The following is a 23,707-nucleotide window of genomic DNA, read 5'->3' on the forward strand; positions in this document are numbered from 1 at the left end:
ATAATTCTTCATTCCTTGTTCACAGTGTTATCCTACCTGTTGTTCTTCATTTGTTTTGAAACTACCTCTCCCATCATGTTCTGGGCGTGATGGTAGTTGTAGCTTCCACGTTGGGGAACACTTCCCTGTAGTCATGGTTTAGATTCTCTTATAAAAAGAAACATAACAGTTGTAATTAGATGTACCGTCCTTCGAGAATGAGAAACAAGCCTGCACCAGGACAGTGGACAGTGCATGGAATCAATTAGATAATGTATCCGGGAATTACACACAGTCATCTAACAGACCAAATCAATAACATAATTGGTGGCTGAACTAGGAAAAAAAATAGATCAAACATCTTCCATATGTAAGTAATTCACATTGGATGTAAATCAGAGAAAAGTTATAAAAATACCAAGACTCAAAATATCATGAAATGTATTAATTGTCATTGAATTTCCTAGGGGGTTGGACTTGGTGCTATTGGTTAGGAATTTAATAAGCTTGCCTTTTTTGTGTGTGGAAGGGGGCAGGTTCACGTGTAAAGTTTCATTCCAATATTGTTTTTTTTTTTATTTCACTATCCATTAGCTATCAGTAATGTATGTTCAGTGTATGTATTAAAATACTGCCGTCTTCTGCCGTTTCCAGCGCTGCGCCGATCCCTCTTCTGCAAAATGTGACTGCAGCTATGACTGGCCGGCTCACATCGCTGACTGCAAGTTCCTCTTTTAATGTAAGCCTTAGGCCATGGCCCCGCTATCAGTATACGGTCAGTATTTGGTCAGTATTTTTTCTCAGGAGTGGGAGCCAAAACCAGGTAAGGAACAATCAGAGAAAAGGTATAATAGAAACAAGTCACCAATTCTGCATTTATCACCCACTCCTGGTCTTAGCTCCCACTCCTGAGAAAAAATACTGACTGAATACTGACCAAATACTGATAGTGGGGCCATAGCCTTAATCTGAGTCTCATAGTCTTAAATTGAGAAAGTGACTTCCAGTGGTACAGAAGACGCTGTAGTGAGCCGAATGGTCAGAACTGCAGTCACATGTAGCTCTGGAAATGGCAGAATACAATGGCTGGTAAGTATTTAATGAATGCATTGAACATGCATTAATGATATCTAAGGCTATGTTCACACTAGGCGTTTTTTCAGCATATTTTTTTTCAGTGTTTTTTTATGAAAATTTTCAGTTGCGTTTTACAGTAGCAGCAAAGTCTATGACATTTCAGAAATCTCATGCACACATAATTGTTTTTGTGTCATCAGTATTTTGCGTTATGCATGTTTTTTTGCACAATAGAGCATGTCACTTCTTTCAGCGTTCTTTTCTGCATTTTTTCCTTCATTCTTTCAGCTTTTTTCACCCATTGAAAGTAGAGGGTGGTGAAAAAACGCTGAAAAAACGCCTAGTGTGAACATAGCTATCAAGTTTTGCTGCATTTTTAGTGAAAAAAGCAAGTACAGCAGTATGTGAAACTCCATTATTTTTGTGATTTTACCATCTTGTCTTGGTCACCTGAGATGGCAGTTTGGATTAGGACAGTTTAGTTAAATTAGTGATTGGATACAAAGTAAACATTGGCTGAGCTAAGTGTGAGATTGAACAATACCTGTGGCCCACGGAGGTGTAAAATTGAACAATCTCTGAGCAACTTAATGGCAGACCATAGTGTGAAAGTAAATAGTGTCCTACAGACACAATTCACTTCCAGTGTTTTAGAAAAACGATTCCTGTTAATGTTAATGTTACTGTTACACTTGTAATTCTGGTTACTATGGTTTCACATATGTCTTGCATTGGTGACCTGTGTTCATGCTTCTGTGGTGGAAGCAAAGCTGATCTTTGGGATCCTGAAAAACGCAGCAAAAATACACCAAAAAATGCACCAAGATCTGCATTTTTGATGCAGTTTCTTTCCTGCCAAAGGATCAGGTTTCACTGCAGAAAAAAAACGCTGAAAAAAAGGCCTAGTGTGAACATAGTCTAGCAAATAGTGAATTAAAAAATGCTAGAGTGCTACTTAAGTGCTATTGTGTTGTTTTTTGTTAAAAGTACAGTGCACTGTTCCTGTGCTTCCCATACACATGCTATTGGCCCTGTATTCATCACCACAATTCTGGCGTAAAACTATTTGAAATGTTTAGTGATTTTTTTTTTTTTGTCTTTTTTTCACCAGTCCCTGCAGTGCCAACTTAAAAAACTTTTTGAAAAATTAGTGAAGCTTAGCCAATAGGGAACGTGGCCAAGCATGGTTGTCATATTAATCATAATTTGTGCCACGGAGGTAGCATAAATTACAGCACAAATGTACCGCAGTCTTTGACTGGCGTATGATGGCTGAAAAGTGTGACAAATTAATTTAGAAGTGCACACCTCTTAATGAATTTGGCCCACCTTACTCCATTGCGCTCATCATCAAGACTAGCGGTCTTGATGAATCGGTGCCTTAATGTTTTTAATTTGTCTGGTTATGTCGTTGTGTTGTTTTAAAAAAGGATCCTGTCACCTGATTTATGCTGCCTAAACCACGAGCAGCATGAATCAGAGCCCGGCCGCATGATTGCTCCCAGGTATATTTTTCTTTGAAACACTTTGAAAGTTACAATACTTTAAAGATTCAACCGGAGAAGAAACTATTCCTATTACCGCTACTGGTGATTGACAGGTCTCTCGCGATGGAAGAGACCTGTCAATCATCTCTTGAAGAACTGGAAGAAGCCGACTGGGGTGGCACCGGACTAGTCTTGTCTCTTCCTATGGTTCATGGTCAGATCTTTAGGGTACGTTTTCACTTTTCAGAGAAAAATATATCTGTCTGCATTCTTGCTCTGATTCATGCTGCCCAGGGTTTGGACAGGTTATGTATAAATATATATAGACTGTATATATTTTATTCCTTTTTTTTTTCTTTAATTTACATATACATATATTGTGCATGCAATGTATACATATTTCCATTTTGTGCTTTGAAACGTTATATTTCCTGAGGTCAGAGGTAACCCTCCGATGCTTCCTGCTCTTTAGAGAGTGCACCAGATGTTTTATGGTTATGCCGTTCCACATGATTTACAATGTTCCCAAAGATACTGAAAAATTAAGCCAAAAGCAGAATATTTTCTTTTTTTTTTTCTAAACTTATGTCTAATAGAGATGTTATCGTTGACTCTCTCCTATTTTTAGGGAGTCTCCTATCATTCGCCATCAGTCACAGACTCCACGCTCACCGCGGAGGCTCTTGACCAGACTATCGCTATGTTTGACACTGTTGAAGAGGTACTTAAACACTTCAATCCTGACACATGGCAAGAGGACTTGGAAAATCTATACACCGATACATCTCAATTTCGTGGAAGAACATTTCAAGAAAGAAAATCTAAAGGTAAAAGAGAATTGATAAACATGATTCAATAAAAAGACGAGAAAGCGAATCAAAGAGGACACTTAGTAGCTGTTTTGACCAGATTATCTTCAATACGTAGCTCTGGGTTTTAAGCAAAGTACATTGTCATTTAATCCATTGCTGTAATGGAAATATTCTCTCCATTGAGTGAGTTCTTGAGGAGCTTGTGAAGGGCTTCTGCTTGTACACAGCAGCCTGTCTGACAAGGCCGAGCTGCAGGAAGGAGGGAGAGAGCTGCTGCCTGAACCATTGGTGAGACAGGAGGTGTGACACTCCCTGTTGATACAGTACTTAAAGGGCTTTTCTGGGCACTCAGATTAGTAAAATATCAGAAATTAAGAAACGTTATAATGTACTTGCTATTAAAATTCTGACATTCCTGAGCTGTCACATGTGGTGGTGTCACCTCCAAATTCTTACTTTCTGCTACGGTCTGTTCACAGTACAGAGTAGAGAGATTTCATGAAATCCTAGAATGTTAGAGTTGGAGGGGACCTCCAGGGTCATTGTGTCCAACTCCCGGCTCAATGCAGGACTCACTAAACCATCTCAGACAGATGTCTGTCCAGCCTCTGTTTGATGACTTCCATTGAAGGAGAACTCACCACCTCTCGTGGCCGCCTGTTCCACTCATTGATCACCCTCACTGTCAAAAAGTTTTTTTTAATATCTAATCTGTATCTTCTCCCTTTCAGTTTCATCCCATTGTTTCTCATGTTTCCAAGTGCAAATGAGAATAAGGATGATCCCTCTACAATGTGACAGCCCTTCAGATATTTGTAGACAGCTATTAAGTCTCCTCTTAGCCTTCTTTTTTGAAAACTAAACATTCCCAGGTCCTTTAATGGTTCCTCGTAGGACATAGTTTGCAGTCCGCTCACCATCTTGGTTGCTCTTCTCTGGAATTGTTCCAGTTTTTCGATGTCTTTCTTAAAATGTGGTGACCAGAACTAGCCACTGTATTCCAGATGGGGCCTGACCAAGGAGGAGCAGAGGGGAATAATTACTTCACGTGATCTAGACTCTATGCTTATTTTGATACATCCCAGAACTGTGTTTGCCTTTTTTGCTGCTGCATCACACTGTTGACTCATGTGCAGTCTGTGATCTATTAGTATATCCAAGTCTTTTCACACATGCTGTTGCTTAGTTCTATTCTTCCCATTCTATAGGTGTCATTTTCGTTTTTCTTGCACTTCTCCTGGTTAAATACCGTTCTATTAGTCACGCCCATTGTTCAAGCTTATCTAGATCCTTCTGAACCCTTTCTCTCTCTTCTCTAGTGTTAGATATCCCTCCTAGCTTTGCATTGTCTGCAAATTTGATTATTTACCTTCAGTTCCCCTATCTAGATCATTTATAAAAATGTTGAACAACACTGGTGCCAAGACAGAGCCTTGTGATACCCCACTTGAAACACTCTTCCAATTGGATGTACACTTGTAAGAGTGTTTCTAGTGGAGTGCCACAGATTTGCTGTCTGTGCTTTAAAGGCTCAGCCTGCGCTTTGCCGTGAGCTCAGAATGGTGATGTCAAAGGGGAGAGGCCTGTGATCCATGTTCACATTTGAAATCTGCAGCATGTTAATACTTGTTGTTGATTTTTACAGCAACTTTAGAATTGAATAGGATAAATTTTGCTAAAATCTGCTCCAAAATCTAAAGATGGTGATTTTTCTTTTTGCGTTTTCACCTTGGAATTTATGCTAAAATCCACAATAGACAATCTTGGATTGTGCCACACAGCTGCTTCCTCTTATGGTCACTTGTTGGGGAGCACAACCCTTGACCCTGGATCTTTGACACTGGATCTTTGACACTGGATAGGTAATAACTTGTTGATCACTGGGTGTCTGACTCCTGGGATCCACACCGATCGGCGGAACAGGGAACTTTTATCCCTGTTAGGACTCATTCACACGTCCGATTTTCTCGTATAAGTGCTATCCATAGTTTTCACGGATAGCACTTTTACCTATGATTGGACATGTGCACAGCCCCGTATAATTTTTTTTTCCTCGGTCCAAGTAGTCCACAGAAAATAAAGGAGACCTGTCCAATTTTGATCAAAATCGGCAATGCAGAAAGTGGAGAAACTTTTTTTTTCTCAGCACGTACAAGAAAAACTGATGACGCTCAGACCAAACTCTGAACAAACTCAGATCAAAGTCCGAGAAGCTTATTTACACTGGACAACCCCTTTAATTCTGCACACACGGGAGGACAAATCCTCATTAGGTAAATGATATGACGCAAACATAAAACATGACTAGGATCAATATTAGCCTCAGCTTACACAAACAGAGCCAATCACATCAGTAAGCGCTAGCGTGTCTCTGGCACTGATAGAGGTTTTCCATTACTCATAAAACATGACACAGTGACTGGTATAGGAAGCCCATGCCAAGTGGCACCATGCCTCCTCCCCAGTGCCAATACAACAGGCATAAGTATAGTTTCTTAAACAGACGAGAACCATTTCATGGTAACTTTTATATCATACGTTAATGAAAAAAAAAAACAGAAAAAATGTAATTGCATGAATATATGTTTTGCAGTGAATCTGGACAAGCTAAATGATGATGTCAAGAGATACAGCTGCACTCCGAGGAACTTCACAGTAAATCTTCGGGAAGAGCTGAAGATCACTAACGCCGTGTTTTTTCCACGGTGCCTCCTTGTTAAACGATGCGGAGGAAGCTGTGGCTGTGGGAGTCCTTATTCCAAATCTTGTATATGCACTTCAGGGAAAACCATGAAAAAGTATCACGAGGTAATGATATCCTTTAGGTCAATAGATAGAAGCTGGAAAAATGTAAAAATATTATAAATGGTGGTCCATATTTTATATTGTTCGATAAACTCTGAAGCCCCATCTGCCTGCAGTGCTAACTTGAAATTCTGGTGGTTGTATGTGAATATTTTTGCAATATATTCCATTGAGAGAGATTAATTATCAGGGCTCGTGCACATGACCTTAGTTTTGGTCCAAGTGCGGATCCGTCAGAATATCAGATCGCACATGGTTTTTCCTCGGACCAAGATGTGAGATCCTTGGATCGCACTTGGCCTTTCATGCCTATGAGTCTGTGGATAGACGGAATGGAGAAATGTTTGTTTTTTTAATTCTCAGAGAAAATCAAAGTCTGATGAGAAAAATTGGACCATTTTTCTCAGATGGAGAACATGCGGTCATCTGCATTGGCCCTAATAATCAAATTCTGTGGGCATAATGGTTGCTGACTATGGGTAGCACGGGATAGATGGAATTGTTGGTGGGCTGAGTATTGGTTAGATTACCAATATAGTTATTTTTTTTTTTTTTTTACTACCTTTAAAACTTTTTATCTGAATACTGGGGTTAAAAAAAATAATAAAAGAAGCTATACTCCCTAGTCCAAGCACCAGAGGCTCCAGTGTAGACCGCTCTGGTGTTCTCGTCTGAACAGGAGGTGATGAAGTTCCATATTTGGGGTCACCTTATTTTTAAGACCTATTACTGGCTTCAGAGATCATATGTGTCTAATGGGACATCATGGGTAGAGACCATGAGAACGGACTGCACTAGAGCCATGAAGGCCACAGCCGGTGAGTTTAGCTTCTAATATTATTTTCCAACAAAAAAGTCGGGCAAATCCTTTAATTATGATTTTCTCCCATGCCCAATCCTCATGGAAGACATCACTTTGTTGCTTCCTGTTTTATATTGACAACTTAGTGGACACCCTATGACCTCACACACGTCTATGAGCAAAAGTGAATGTAACTTGTAAATGCCCTTACTGAAAGACTTTGCTAAACCTCCTTATTGAATTGCACAAATCTACATCTAAGGCCACAGTCCCAAGATCAGTATTTGGTCAGTATTCGGTCAGTATTTTTCTCAGGAGTGGGAGCCAAAACCAGGTGAGGAGCAGTCAGAGAAAAGGTATAATAGAAACAAGCCACCAATTCTGCATTTATCACCCACTCCTGGTTTTGGCTCCCACTCCTGAGAAAATATACTGACCAAATACTGATAGTGGGGCCGTGGCCTAAAAATCACTTTTAAAATTGTTTTTTAATTACAAAACTTGCACAAAAATTTCACCATTTAACTTTTGCATCTTCTATTTATCATAGTACAACAAAAGCTGCAGAATTCTGTCCACATCCAAATCCACCAGAAATCTTCTCTGATGGCTGAGTCTCCAGCGGCTCCATGGTTCTGAGTAATCATCTAAGCTCAATTCTAATGAAACCATACTTGATCAACTTTGATTTGATTAGTATGAGTTTAGAGAATTGCTATTTAGTAGATTCGAGCAATAAGATCCACAGGACTTTGGTCAAGTACGTTGGCAGCCGAACTAGGACTTGTGGACCTCCTCTGCCAGGATCGTGGGCTACTGAGCAGTAGAGATGGGAGAATCGATTCTCAGGACACCGGTCCACTTCAGGCCAGTATTCTGTGAACACCGGATGGAAGCCCTGTGAATCGCCATCTACCTCCCGTCATTCCTGGCTCCTATTTTAATTAGCCAGGCTGGTGTGACGTCTTTTTTTTTGTCACCCCGCAACGATGATGTCGTGTAAGCCCAGAACAGCCGGGGATGAGGCGATTTCCAGAGCTCACGTCCATCAGTCACAGAACAGTGACCTGGACCTGAGTCCTACAAAGTGGTTCTCCCATCTCTAGTGAGTAGACTTCACCCAATATCATGACATAGCAGGGCCTGATAATGAAAAGAGGAGCCTAGGATGCCGGCATTCCAGTGCCAACTGAGGTAGTCCGCACTGCTTTTATCTGGTTGCCATTAACTATTGATGTAGGCCCCAGTCTAGGGTCCTGCAAATCTTTTTGCTTAACTCTATTACTTGGACAGGAAGCACTTTTAGATTTAGATACAGGTAAACCCACCTATAGGACTTAGTTGCTTCTACTTTAAATTTTCTGAATAGGTCACAACAAAACTCTTACATGTTAAGAGATTTAATTTAGATGAATACTCCTATCATAGTTATTTTTTTTTTGCTTTTATTTTTTTCTTAAGGAAGCCCTCCTCCTCCGATCAAAATTGTTGTCCTCTTAATATATTGCAGCCATCATATTATATAGCACTGAGTTACAATTGCTCATTTTGTCTTTCCACCCAGCTAATTCTCCTCTTTTCCATTAGGTTTATTACATCACGTGATTAAAAAATAACTAGCTGAATCCTTCTAAGCTCTATGTAGAAACAGGAGGTCAATTTTCCCTGTATGAGTCAACAGTCACTGCAAAAGTCCCACGCAGGGGGAGAAGGGAGCAGCTGGGTCAGGAGTTGAAGAAGGGAATGATAAATGCAGGGACAAGAGACTTTTTGTTTACATATAGAGCAGAGAAAAGAGAAGAATCAGCTGGGTAGAAAGGCAAAATGAGAAATTGTAAGTACACAGTGCTATATAATATGATGACTGCAATATATTAAGAGGATAAAACTTTTTTTTAACAATGTCTTAAAAAAAATAGCAGCATAGCAGATTGCACAATCCCTAAGAGCAAAATTAGAAAACAGTGAAAAGAATACAATGTAAAATACATACAGTACAGACCAAAAGTTTGGACACACCTCATTTAAAGATTTTTCTGCATTTTCATGACTATGAAAATTGTACATTCACACTGAAGGGATCAAAACTATGAATTAACACATGTGGAATTAAATACTTAACAAAAAAGTGTGAAACACCTGAAAATATGTCTTATATTCTAGGTTCTTCAAAGTAGCCACCTTTTGCTTTGATGACTGCTTTGCACACTCTTGGCATTCTCTTGATGAGCTTCAAGAGGTAGTCACCGGAAATGGTTTTCACTTCACAGGTGTGCCCTGTCAGGTTTAATAAGTGGGATTTCTTGCCTTATAAATGGGGTTGGGACCATCCGTTGTGTTGTGCAGAAGTCTGGTGGATACACAGCTGATAGTCCTACTGAATAGACTGTTAGAATTTGTATTATGGCAAGAAAAAAGCAACTAAGTAAAGAAAAACGAGTGGCCATCATTACTTTAAGAAATGAAGGTCAGTCAGTCCGAAAAATTGGGGAAACTTTGAAGAAGAAACTGGCTCACATGAGGACCGCCCCAGGAAACGAAGACCAAGAGTCACCTCTGCTTCTGAGGATAAGTTTATCCAAGTCACCAGCCTCAGAAATCGCAGGTTAACAGCAGCTCAGATTAGAGACCAGGTCAATGCCACACAGAGTTCTAGCAGCAGACACATCTCTTCATCAACTGTTAAGAGGAGACTTTGTGCAGCAGGCCTTCATGGTAAAATAGCTGCTAGGAAACCACTGCTAAGGACAGGCAACAAGCAGAAGAGACTTGTTTGGGCTAAAGAACACAAGGAATGGACATTAGACCAGTGGAAATCTGTGCTTTGGTCTGATGAGTCCAAATTTGAGATCTTTGGTTCCAACCACCGTGTCTTTGTGCGACGCAGAAAAGGTGAACGGATGGACTCTACATGCCTGGTTCCTACCGTGAAGCATGGAGGAGGAGGTGTGATGGTGTGAGGGTGCTTTTCTGGTGACACTATTGGGGATTTATTCAAAATTGAAGGCATACTGAACCAGCATGGCTACCACAGCATCTTGCAGCGGCATGCTATTCCATCCGGTTTGCGTTTAGTTGGACCATCATTTATTTTTCAACAGGACAATGACCCCAAACACACCTCCAGGCTGTATAAGGGCTATTTGACCAAGAAGAGGAGTGATGGGGTGCTACGCCAGATGACCTTGGCTCCACAGTCACCAGACCTGAACCCAATCGAGATGGTTTGGGGTGAGCTAGACCGCAGAGTGAAGGCAAAAGGGCCAACAAGTGCTAAGCATCTCTGGGAACTCCTTCAAGATTGTTGGAAGACCATTTCCGGTGACTACCTCTTGAAGCTCATCAAGAGAATGCCAAGAGTGTGCAAAGCAGTCATCAAAGCAAAAGGTGGCTACTTTGAAGAACATAGAATATAAGACATATTTTCAGTTGTTTCACACTTTTTTTGTTAAGTATATAATTCCACATGTGTTAATTCATAGTTTTGATGCCTTCAGTGTGAATGTACAATTGTCATAGTCATGAAAATACAGAAAAATCTTTAAATGAGAAGGTGTGTCCAAACTTTTGGTCTGTACTGTATATACAGAACCAAGAGCACTGGCAGCACCCGGTGCATATCACTATACACTTCTCTGATAAAGTGAATAGCGACCAAAGTTTATAGCCTCTTCTCATCTGGCCATACATGGTTAGTTCATACGGTGTTGCTGGATGATCAAACTTTTGGAGCAATTAAATTCTGTTTCAAAAATTGTATGCCGATGCCATCATCTTTACACTTAACCCCTATGGCCAGATATGTCAACCAATTGGGTCTATAAATAAACATATGTGTGCAGTATTCATGTCTTATATCTAATAGGCAGGGGATGTGCACACGTAGGTAAAAACCTCATCTGCTTTTTCATTTCGCTCTTGCTACAGAATACAATTTACGTTGCATATAATTCCCTGCACCTAAACCTAAAACCATTATATAGAGCATAAAATCTTTGAATATCAGCTCTGTGATCAGCCAGTCAAGCTGTCCAATTTCCACCTTGTTCAAATACTCCTCGGCTGTCTTGTCTGGGAAAAAGTGTTTGCCAATTCATTTTTTCTCCTCTTATCAGCACAGCCCATATACCATGCTCATGTTTTTTAATATAAAACACAGGGAAAATCCCACAGCTGTCAGAGGGCTTGTTAACTTAAATGCTGTCCAAATCTCTGTTCTCATCCCAGGCATGCACTTTCCTTTCCTAGAAGAAATAGATTTTTTTTCTAACCAACGATCCCACTAGTGTCAGTCATTTCATTTTACCCCGGTTTCAATAAAATATAGATGAAAATTGTTGTGTGCCTTGAGGCATTTCTCTATTCTAGGAGAAGGGGGTGATTATTGTAAAAACTCTATGTATAGCGGAGTTAGATAAGGGATAGATAGACAGATAAATACAGTAGATAGATATGGAAAAGATACAAAGATAGATAGATTAATTTTTGCCCTCCCTTTATCCTTTTTTTCTTCCAAGAGCAATATTTTTTTTATATTTTCATTGACATTATTTTAATTTCTGGGGGTTTTTGTTGGGCAATTTGTAGAATGAATTGATACCATTCATATTACCATCTAATGTACGGAAAACAGGAAAAAAAATTCCATGGGAAATGGTGAAAAAAAAATGCAGTTCCGCCATTGTTTTGGGATTTTGTTTTTACGGTGCTAATTGTGCGGGGAAAATGAGCTGGTAATATAACTTTTCAGATCAGTACAAATACGTCGATACTAAAATTTAACTTTTTTTTATTTTAGTGGTGTAAAATACAGAAATTTGTAAGAAAAAAAATGTTTTCTTCTGGAGACAATTTTTTAAATTTTCTGTGTTTTTTGCATGGCGAACTGCAGTTTTTATTGATATATTTTGGGGGCGCATACAATGATTTGATTGGCTTTTTATTGCATTTTTTGGGGCAGCTGCAGTGATCAAAAAATGTTAATATTGGCGCTTCCATTTAATTTTTTTTTTTTTTGCTTTGTGATGTTTTCCATTCAGGTTATTTCATTTTATATTTTGACAGATTAGACTTTTACAGACGTGATGATATTGAATATGTCTATTTATTTATTTTAATTTTGGGGGGAAAAGGAATGTGGGAACATTTTTAGTTTTTTATTTTTGAAAATTCTTTTTCTTTATTTTCTAGTTTTTACTTTTTGTCTTTATTGCAGCCTTATTGCACTTGAGCCTTCGATTGCATGGTAGCTTGTTCTGTATTTGGATATACAGCAGTATTGCTGTACTGTATATAGTTAAAATCACAGCCTGCTACGGAGAATCGCAAGGAGGCCGATAGGCAGCATTGAAGGAGTTAGCAGCAATGCGATCTAAGATCACAGCCTGCTTATATATGTAGATGCCAGCTGTATACCACAGTCGGCATCGGTAAGTTTTGTTACGGGCTCGTATAGTCCAAAGACTTTCCAAACTTTCCCGGTGAGTTAGTGTGAGTTAATTCTAATTTAAAAATTGAAAGTGTAGTGACATAATTTAAAATGTGAGGTTTAATCCCATGCAGTGGTAAATGTATGGGATTAAAGCTCCTGCCCCTGCAATCAAACACAGCCAGGGACATGAAAGAGACGACTGAAGCAGTTTATTACATTTCTGCAAAATCTATGCATCACTTGATCCATTAATCATATAATCTCTAGGTGTCTACCTGGCGTGGTGGACCTAAATCCTCTCTGCCAGTAACATCTGTCACTGCAGTGGACTGCTTGTCCCTGTAACTGAGGATCCACTTACAGTGGAAATATGCACAATAAAGAAATAAATAGGTCAAGATGTAGTAAAAAAAAAATCTTTTGACTACATTTTGTCCCCTTTACATCGCATTGAATTTTTTTTGGAGTGACAAAAAAAACATAGTTGACCACTTATTGCTCCCTAAAAAAAAACATACGAAAGAAGTTTTTTTTCTACATTATTCTCTACGGGAGACGTATTAAAACTGAAATTAGTAAGATACCATACTTCTAATGCTTCAGTAGTATTTAAAACCGGTTTAAGAAAAATAATTTAAAAAACAGATTGGTTTAGGTTGTTTTTTTTTTTAAACATGTATTCACATTGTCAGGCTAAGTTTCAATTAACACAGCGCTCTCAGCTGAGGAATAGTCAGGCTTTCTGTTGAAATCTCCGAAAAACTGTATTCCAATGAGGACCCCATCAGAACTTCACAGAGCCATTCATATGTATAAAGTCGATGGAGTCACTGTGGATTTTTCTGGCAGTAGTCATCTTTTTTCAGACATACACAAAAACAAAGGTAAACCACCTTAACTGACACCTTGCTCTGCATTATATGTGTCAATCCAGGTTCTGGAGAATGATTACAGCCGCTCACTGTGTAATGAGCAGTGACTGTAACTTGGAGAAAGAGGCTGCAGGGAGAATAAAAGTTCAAGTTCTCCCTGTAGCCGCTCTTCCAGGAAATTGGCCTAACATGATTAAAATGCTATTTACTTGCAGATTATTATTTTATCCCAGGTAAATCAATTTTTTTTTAGCTGGCAGAGATTTAGAGATATGCTTTACATCAGCCAATAAACTTTGGATGTTCACTGACTTCTATAGTAGAGTGTTATGACCATGCTCTGTGATCTGTGCAGAGGTCATTGTGCAGGGAGGGAGAGGAAAAATAACAAGTATGTATATATTTTTTTTAAATTGTTTTTTCTTTTACCTTTTACAATTTAAATAAGTATATTTGGATTCTACTTAACAACAAAATCCTTGTTCGTGATTTAATATATCTGCTCCTGCATATAAATATAGTTTCCATAAGAAATCATTCTACATATAATTTCTAATCATTATGCCAAAGTAACACGCGGTTGACGTCATAATAATTAAGTAATCCAATAATTGTAATCTTCTTATAGAGAAAAATCTGCTTACCATCAATTATTTTAAGAATGTCATTTTCGATGAAAAAAAACCAAAACGGATTCCTAGTTAATTTGCTGCACGTTCAACAAAACTGCGTCAAAACAGCTCTTTTCAAATTAAAAAGAAAGTGCAATAATTAGAAGATTCCGCTCATTATATGCCTAATAACACAGATGATTTATACTCAGTAATTAAATAGAAGCCATGCTTACAACCCTGCATTTATTAATTATTTTATTATTATCAATTTTTTTTTATTTTTACTACTATTTAATTCTGTTTGGAAATTAGCATCTTTGATACAATATGTGAAAAGTAATATTTTAATTGAACATAATGGATTTCATTGTGGAGATATTTACCATACGATTCTAACTTTAAGAGATATGCGAAATACGTTGTTCTTCGTCTTATCATACGATTAGATTAACATCTTTCAAGTCAACATCAAATCGGCCATGGCCTCATTTGTTTAAAGGATTAATCTCTTAATCTTCTTAAATTTTAAGGCCAGGAATTTTGATTAAACAGATATTATGCTTTTGAATGGATATCCCCTCACCACTGGGGCATTTAGTATAATACGGTATATTTATCAAACATGGGTAAATAATTGTTCTCGACTGATGAGTGAAAAAAGCATGTATTCGGAAATTTTTTGAATTAATTCAAAATAAGCGTACACCCTGCTATAAATAAGTAATTAATTAGGAATAGTACATATAAATAACATAGGGTACTTAGTAAATGTGTTTTTTGATGAAAAAAAAAGCGTAAAAGCCATCCCACCATGACAAGGTGTACCCCAATTGGGATTTTTGCTACCCCATCTGAGAGCAACTTGTTGTCATGCACAGTGTAGCAAAGACAAAGTGCAACACGAAGGGTTGAGGTGAAGGAAGGCCAGACACTAAGGAAAGAGGGAGTGGAGACCTCCTAGGCTGATCTGATATCACCCTGTCTCCCTTACCATCCCTATATTGGTTTCACACCAATCGCCGATCAGGATCCTAAAACCCTGTATCTCCCTAGAGCTAGGTCCTGGCTAGGGAAGGGGGGATGAGCGCTAGTCAGTCCCCACTAACAACTAAAGACAGCAAGGAGAGACAGACACGGGGGAAAGTAACTTAGCTTGAGCCGACTTCAGAGAGTTTGCACACACGGCCTCTTAGCACCAAATAGGAAGTGAGCAGACTGCAACAGCTTCAAGCCTCTAAAAGAGGTCATGTGAATATCACCGGCACCTCCCTATAGCAAACAGAAAGTATTTAAACACCCAAGACTGGGTGTCAGTTAGCTGGAGGGAGGTAGCCGCTGGGTCCTAGAGTGAGACAGATCTAAGACGGTGTCTGTAATGCCAAACGAAGAGATCTCCTGCAACCAACTGCCGGGCGACTGTCTGTCACATCTGAGACACCCGTGACACTTGATATACGGACAGAGACCCTGATTCAAGCGATGTGTCACTTACTGGGCTACGTGGTGCAGTTTTGTTAAAATCACAGTTTTATCAGCAGGAGATTCTCACTAGGACCTGTTGCCAGGTAGTCCTCCATATTCATGAGCTCTCTATAACCCCTCCTACACCACTGATTGGCAGATTTCTGTGCATAGGCAGAAATTTGCCAATCAGTGATGTGGGTGGGGTTATACAGAGCTCAGTATTCAGAGAACGGCTAGATCTGTAGAAGAGAAAACAGGGATTTTATCAAAACTAGAGCAAGCAGCCCAGTAAGTGATAATCACTGGAATCAGGGTCTCTACATCATGCTGCTTTCAGATAGGATAGCAAAAATATGGTGACAGATTCCCTTTAACTTGGATTTTAAGTTTAACTTGGTTTTTAGCATCAGCATTTTCATCACGAACAATCTAATATCATAGGGCAATAGTTATATAATAATGTTCTGCCACTTTTATTGTGCCCTTTGTAGGTGCTGAAGGTCATGCCAGAAGTCGCATACAGTAAGAAAAAGACTAAAACCAAGACTATGTCTATAGTAGACATCCAGCTGGAGCACCACGAGAAATGTGAATGCATCTGCAGTTCTCGACCTCCTCGATAAGAACAAAGGAAGAAAAGGAGAAATCATTTTCATGGACTTTTGTTGAATTTTCATTAGTTTCCTTATTGATATCAGGATTTCAATAACTACCATCTAATATGTGTTGTGCTCAGGATGCAGTGTTGCATATGGAAATTATTATTTTCCAGAACCTTCTAAAAGCAGAAATAGATTCTTGGTCAATGTAAAAGAGTCATTAAACGCTGAAGAACTGCTAGTAACAAACACAATAATACAACTCTTTTTGGAACCCATTATTGCTAAATATGTTTAGTGTTTAGATTGGGGTTCCTTTGGTCCACCAAAAGAGATGATGATGATGAGGGTGCTTTTTTTTTCTTATACAGAACATGTGACATCCAATTTTAATCACATTATAATCGTTGGTGTTATCATTGTACAGGACATATCTATAATATCTAGATGGTTATTTGTGAGCCATCCCGTAAGTCAAAGTCCCTGATGGAAAGTGATTGGCTTCATCAGCTGGATATTGGGTTGTCTTCAGCTGGAGGTTGGGATTGTCTCTGGGGTCCTATATTTTGTCCAAGCCCTTATACTCAGGTGGGCCATTCCAACAATATATATGTTCAAAGTAGTAAGACAAAGACTCTGATGGAAAGTGATTGGCTTCATCAGCTGGATATTGGGTTGTCTTCAGCTGGAGGTTGGGATTTTCTCTGAGGTCCTATATTTTGTCCAAGCCCTTATACTCAGGTGGGCCATTCCTACAATATATATGTTCAAAGTAGTAAGACAAAGACTCTGATGGAAAGTGATTGGCTTCATCAGCTGGATATCGGTTTGTCTTCAACTGGAGGTTGGGATTGTCTCTGGGGTCCTATATTTTGTCAGAGCCCTTAGACTCAGGTGGGCCATTCCAACAATATATATGTTCAAAGTAGTAAGACAAAGACTTTGATGGAAAGTTATTGGCTTCATCAGCTGGATATTGGGTTGTCTTCAGTTGGAGGTTGGGATTGTCTTCGAGGTCCTATATTTTGTCCAAGCCCTTATACTCAGGTGGGCCATTCCAACAATATATATGTTCAAAGTAGTAAGACAAAGACTCTGATGGAAAGTGATTGGCTTCATCAGCTGGATATTGGGTTGTCTTCAGTTGGAGGTTGGGATTGTCTCCGAGGTCCTATATTTTGTCCAAGCCCTTATACTCAAGTGGGCCATTCCAACAATATGTATGTATGTTAAAAGTAGTAAGGGTCTATGATCACATGATAAAATTTAAAACAAAAGTTCTTTGAAAAGTACTCAAAGTTAACGTCATAGAGTAAAAATAGGTCATTCAAAGTAAACAATCTCTCCGACCTTGCTGCGCGATTCCGGAGTAGTCATCACCAACCTATGATTCTTCAGTAGTTGCCTAAGGCTATCAGGGCATGGTAAAAGTTGCCACAGTATGAGAGAGACGGACATTGGGTACAAAGATGGTAAATTAAAGCCCATTGGGACAATATAAGCAATGTACGGTATTTTTTTTTCTGACCTCAATTCAAAAAACTCCCTGGATTAAAATATATATATATATATATTAATCATTTCTTTTTAATTAGTAACCTAATTGTTTAGCAAAATGTTGAAATTATTAGTTTTAGTTTCAACAATTGCCCAATCTTTATACGAGGAGCAATGTAAATTATACAGTATAAAAAGGTACTAATGCAGTTCTAAACAGTTAAAAGCTGATGTAGCATAGCCAATAAATAACAAAAATGATGAGTACAAATCTAATAATCAATAGTTTATTCCCAAAAAGAATGCTATACAATGGGATTACTCATTATTATTCTACTTGTAGGTTGGGATTATCTTCTAGGTCCCATATTTTGTCAGAGACTGTGCCTTGTACTCAGGTGGGTCATTCTAACAATATATATGTTCAATGTAGTAAGGGTTTTTGGTCACATGACAAAAATATAAAAAATAAAGTTTGTTGAAAATTACCCAGCGTTAACGTTGTAGAGTAAACATTTCTAAGAATAAAAGTAGGTTCATGAAAATATTCGACCAAAGAACTTGGCAACACAAGTCTGTTGAGCCTAGACAGTTGAGCTAACACGCCAAAAGTGGATGAAATAAGCAGAGCACAACTTCACAATCCAGTATTTTTGAAAAACAAAACTATAATCTGGTTACGTTTTGGCTCATGAAAGGGTTTCTCCAATGTCAGAATTTTCTGTTTTGTCATGAGGACTTATTGAAGATAACCAGAGGAGGTCCAGGAGCCCCAACCAATGTGCAGAACAGGAAAGAGCAACAGAACCAGGGATGTACAGTACTGTTGTAAGGTGACCATATACTTTAGAAAAATGCAGGCTGAGCCCACTGATTGTGGTAGGAGTGGGTGATTGTGGTAGGAGTGGGTGGCCATCTGTATATGGGGGAGATGCCGCTTTCTACTGACGCCAGATGATGGGGAAAAAAGAAAGATCTGGAATGTTAGATTTCAGCATGCCTGATCCTTTTGTTCTTAGGGAAAATAAACGTACTCTCCACCTATTAAGAACACTTGTTCGATCAGCTGGACATGCATATGTGTGTTTGTTTATTTGGGGAGTCGAGAGGACTAACTATCAGCCAAATAAGTGCTCCTATGGTCACATTTAGGATGAAGCCACCATGGCAATCAACTGATGGACCAATTTCTCTACCTTTTATCCATCAGCTGCTATTGTCAAGTGAAGCAAATAATATTATCATTGAGTCTTTCAGCAATCTCTGTTCTTGCTCTTGACCTTCTGTCACCAGCACCTATTCGCGAAGCAAAGGTCCATAGTTCTTTTATGAGAGACTGGACAAGACTCAGGATAGAACTCCATAGTAATAAGCGACAGTCTAAAATATCACGTCCTAGAATTCAAGTGATGGACAGTCTATTGATATGTCTATATGACCTCTTCGTTTGAGACTTTGGGTTGATTTCCCTTTGTGTTCTTTGACATAACTTTGTATATTTAACCAATACCTTACATTTCTTACTTTGGTTTCAGAGATCCTACAATTAGCGATTACCAAAATAACTATAAAATTCAGATCACAAGTTATGGAAACATTTTCTTGCCTCGAGTTTTGATGATGGATTTCAGATTTGCACTGTCGGAGCCTGTAAACACAAAAACTTTGAGGCCTTACCAGTCTTACCCACTAGAAAGATCATCTGTAAATATCATGATTAATATAGACAGCAGAATACAGATTATGCCAAACCTAAAATCAATGTAAGCAAAGAAATATTCGCTTGACATGCAGAACAGCAACACTCAACTTTCACAACATGAGGATTGGACCTACCGTCTAACGAGAGCTTCAAGTAAGAGAGATCATCGGTGGTAGAGGATGTCATAGAATACCCTCCATCCTGACACATTTTCTGTATTTTCCAGGTTATATCAACCTGGTTGGCATTTCATAATTGGTTTTCACATATATTTCTCATTAATTATTATCATTAATTCCGTAGTTGAGGTTACTACAACCAGAAAATACTAAAATCTAGATATGTCATGCGCAATATATGGGTTATTGTAGATTTTTTTTTTTTTAACTTTTTTGTTATTTTAATTTTTACATTCATTACTTTGTATTATTTTGCAACATTACACGTTATTTATGAAAAGCAAAATATGTTCAGAAGCTAAAAAAAAATTTCAGGATGAATCTTCTTGATATTGATCGCCCAAATGTTCATACTTTTATGCAATGTACCCTGGATAGGGGAGCAAGAGCAATAATAATCAATATTCTTCTAAACTCAGACCTCGGGATTCACAATTGGTATCCCGCAACATACAATGACCCAGACCTGCCATAATTGGACCATTGATTAATGATATGAAGGAAAGAGGGAAATGGAAAAGTCAGCTCATCACGTTATGCTGCTGCTTGATATCCGAGATATCCTCAGTAGTATTCGCCTGGACACATCCTAGTCTGGAACGTTGGCAATAATATTCAAAAAGGAAAGGTCCTCCAGCAAAAAAGAGGATCATAAAAAATCTAATTTATGCATTACCCAGATGAAGGCATTCTGCTGAAACGTGTTAGTCTGTGTTTCATGGATTTCTAGTGATGTCTACATGTTTTTTAATCGTCTCCTGATAGATTAATAAAGATTGGATTTTTTTATACTATTTTTCGCTGGAGGACCTTTCTTTTTTGAATATTGATTAATGATAATCTCGATCTATGGATGGATGATGTAATCCAGAAGACAATGATTAACGATTAGTACATTTCCATGATGTTACCTGCAGTAGTGCAGTCATCTACGGGAATCTATCATACAAAAATTATATACATTTCTTAAATCAGGGTTCAAATATAAACATATTTTTTATATAACATCCATTTTTAAACACAGTTTTTCATTGGTCATTTGTCCCTTTACTCCTCAAGTTAGGACAGAATGAGCAGAGTCCTCTCCTTATCAGGACCTGTCACTTGATCAAAAACAGTGGCCAGTTTTTGCGCTTATTTTGTTCCCGTTGCTCCCCTGACTATTTCGTATTTTGGGTATTTTTTTTAATCCGTCATACAGTTCCAGAGATATGGGCCTTTTATTTAGTGCTCCTTTTTATGGTCTTTACCTAGGGGGTGTGGCTCACTGGATCCTCTGGGGCGTGTCTTTAGGCAGCTCTGCATTATTACCTTATGAGCCACTCCCCCTTTGATAAAGACCATAAAAATTTGCACTAAATAAAAAGGATCATATCTCTGGAACCGTATAGCAGAATTTTAAAAAAATCTAAATCTCAAATATTCAAGGGAGCAGTGGAAAAAAGAAATAAAAGTAAAAACTGAACATTTGACCAATGACAGTTGTATTGTACTGCTGGTGGCCAAGATAAAGCAAGGTAGTAATGGCGTACACACAGTTAAGGCCTACGCATCCCCCTTGAAACCTTCTGGTCTCTAGTGGATACTGACCCCTTTATGAAGACTGTACAAATCTACTGACACTTTACTGTTAATTAAAGGGGTTTTCCATCACTTACAAATCTTCTCCGCTGATCATGCAAGTGCTCCGGAAATGTCATCTGCTCCATTTGGAAGTTATCAACACCGTTGCAACAGTCAGGTGACTAGAAGAGTGCATCATCACAGAAACATCCAATGATGTGCTGCTCTGGTCATCTGACCACTGCAGCTAATCACAGGCTGAAACAGTACTGGTAACTTCTCATCAGAGTAGACATCGCTTTCGGACCCGGGTGCTAAAATGTGCCGTAAGGGTGCTGAAAGGTGAGCATTATATTAATTATTAATTAATTATATTAATTACTAATTACTATATAAGATTAAAATTAGTGATGAGCGAGCATGCTCGTTACTTGAGATTTACGAGCATGCTCGGGTGTTTTCTGAGTATCTTCAGCATGCTCGGGTGTTATGTTTTAGTCACTCCGTGATCATGATTTGCGACTGTTTGACAGCTTTAATACATGTGAGGAATGTCTATTTCTTACACATTCCTCACATGTAATAAAGCTGTCAAACAGTCGCAAATCATGCACACGGGAGTGATTCAAACATATCACCGAGCAGCTATAAATACTTGGAGCTTGGCCCGAGCATACTCGGACTGAACATACTCGCTCAACACTAATAGCGAACATAAAGAGGTGATGAAAAATGATCAAGACAAGGGATTAAGAGAAGAATCCACGACAATATACATCGATCTGTTGGAGTACGGGATCTTGCAGATGGAACGTGTGCATGGTTGGATTTTCCCTTTAAAATTAAAAGATGAAAACTCCTAATAATTTCCAAATTTGCTAAATTTTTCCATCCAGGTTTTTTCAACTCACTATTGCTACATTGCACCTTATCTTTTCCTTTCTCTTGGTGACCGTTCCAAGTGTTGGAGACTTTCAAGAGTCTGACGAGTGTCAAAAAATAAAAGTAATAAAAGCTCACGAAATAGAAATGGGAAAAATCTGAAAATCTTTTAGAAAAATTTTAAACAAATGTATAAGAATTGTGGTCATTATAGGAACATCGGACGTGCCTTGTATTTTCAATATAGCAATTGATTCAGTTAATGTAAAAAAGCAATAAATGGTTGTGCCTACATATTTTGTAGTTCATACATGAGCTTGTTGAGTATATTTTCATTATAAACTGTAGTAATTTAGGTGTAGCAAATAACTTCGCAACGGCAAACAAATTGATGTCTCGCTGTTTTCGTTTTGCCTGTTTTTTTTTTAATTATATAATTCAACATCTCAATTAAAAAAAAAATAACCTTACGATTAAGAACAAGCAACTTTTTATGGTTATTACAGCAGTTTTTTTTTTTATTATTTTTTTTTTTATTTACAGTATGTTTACCGTGCCTAAACGTGTATAAATTAAAGTAATCCGGCTTTAAGTTAATTAGTGCCGCTGTATACTGCTTCATAGGATGCGCTTTATTTATATTGGAAAAATATTCTGAAATTGAAATATTTTTTTTAAAGTAAAAATAGAATCTGAAAAATGACTGGTGAAAGTCAGACAACCAATAGATTTGTTAAAGTAGAATTTGCGCCCAGATTATAGGACACAAGGTCGATAAAAAAAAAAAATTCAGCTTGTTTTAAGGTGGGTTACGATTTTACTTTAGTTCTTACTTCTTCAATCGTGATGTATTTTACGTGATAACGCATACACATTACATTCCGTTTTCTTTTTCTGTATTTGTTATTGTTTGGGTGTATTTCCTAAAATTAAACTAGAAAATAAAAACAAACAAAATGTTTAATTTTGTATTTTTTTTTATTAGATTTGGTTATGTAGGGAATAGTACATACTACCAGTATCAGTAAATTATTTTATTCCCCATGAAACCTGATTTTGCATTGTGCCATTTCTTTATTGTTCCTCCTGTATATCTGTAACTAAACTTACAACTGGATGTTTATATTCTCTTTGTCAAAGGGGTGTGTCCCTATACACCCTGTCAGCGCTGATCATACAGAGTGTAAGTACACACCCTATTGCAAAGGGGAACGGTAAGGCAAGAGAATCAGGTCGATTGTGCAAATCACACTCTGATCAGAGTGTGATCATAGTGTGCTCCAATTCTCTTGGATGAGAAGAAGATGGAGAAAAAATGTCTCCATCTTCAGCATTGTGTCAGGCTGTGGAAATAGGACTGAACTCAGATGTCATCCAAGTGCAGTCTGATGATTTCCACGCTCTCACTTCCATGGTCAAGTGCGATCCAAATATTGGATCCAACTTGGGTATCCTACGATTTTTTTCCTCGGCCTAGCTCGGTCCGAGGAAAAAATCAAATGTGTGCACTGCCCCATAGAATAACATTGGTCCGAGGGAGATCCAGTGTTTTGTCGGATCATACCTGGACTGGAAATACAACCATGTGCACGAGCCCTAAGGTCACATCATTATTATTATTATTTATTGTAGGGCCATGAATTCCATGGCGCTTTATATGTCAAAAGTGTATACATAGCAAACAAGTACAATAATTTGAACAAAAACGATTCAGCGACTGGTACAGGAGGAGAAAGGACCCTGCCCGGGAGGGCTCACATTCTACAGGGGATGGGTGAGGATACAGTAGGTGAGGGTAGAGCTGGTCGTGCAGCGGTATAGTGGAGCGAGGGTTACTGAAGGTTGTAGGCTTGTCGGAAGAGGTGGGTCTTCAGGCTCCTTTTGAAGGTTTCCACGGTAGGCGAGAGTCTGATGTGTTGGAGTAGAGCGTTTCATAATAGGG

At 38.4% G+C, this 23,707-nt stretch overlaps 1 protein-coding gene across 1 annotated transcript in view; it reads left to right on the plus strand.

Annotated features, from left to right (window-relative positions):
* PDGFD (platelet derived growth factor D) overlaps positions 1-22,722 on the plus strand; it is a 256,512-nt gene extending 233,790 nt beyond the window's left edge. The window contains exons 5-7 of the mRNA XM_073662109.1: positions 3,172-3,370; positions 5,949-6,163; positions 15,835-22,722. Of these exons, the coding sequence (XP_073518210.1) occupies positions 3,172-3,370; positions 5,949-6,163; positions 15,835-15,966 (546 nt within the window). The 3' untranslated portion in view covers positions 15,967-22,722. The remainder of the gene's footprint in view (positions 1-3,171; positions 3,371-5,948; positions 6,164-15,834) is intronic.
* Positions 22,723-23,707: the final 985 nt, after the last annotated feature.

The sequence above is a fragment of the Phyllobates terribilis genome, unplaced genomic scaffold (assembly GCF_046119375.1).
Source record: "Phyllobates terribilis strain yellow unplaced genomic scaffold, ASM4611937v1 Scaffold_2__4_contigs__length_985480577, whole genome shotgun sequence".
Taxonomy (NCBI): Eukaryota; Metazoa; Chordata; class Amphibia; order Anura; family Dendrobatidae; genus Phyllobates; species Phyllobates terribilis.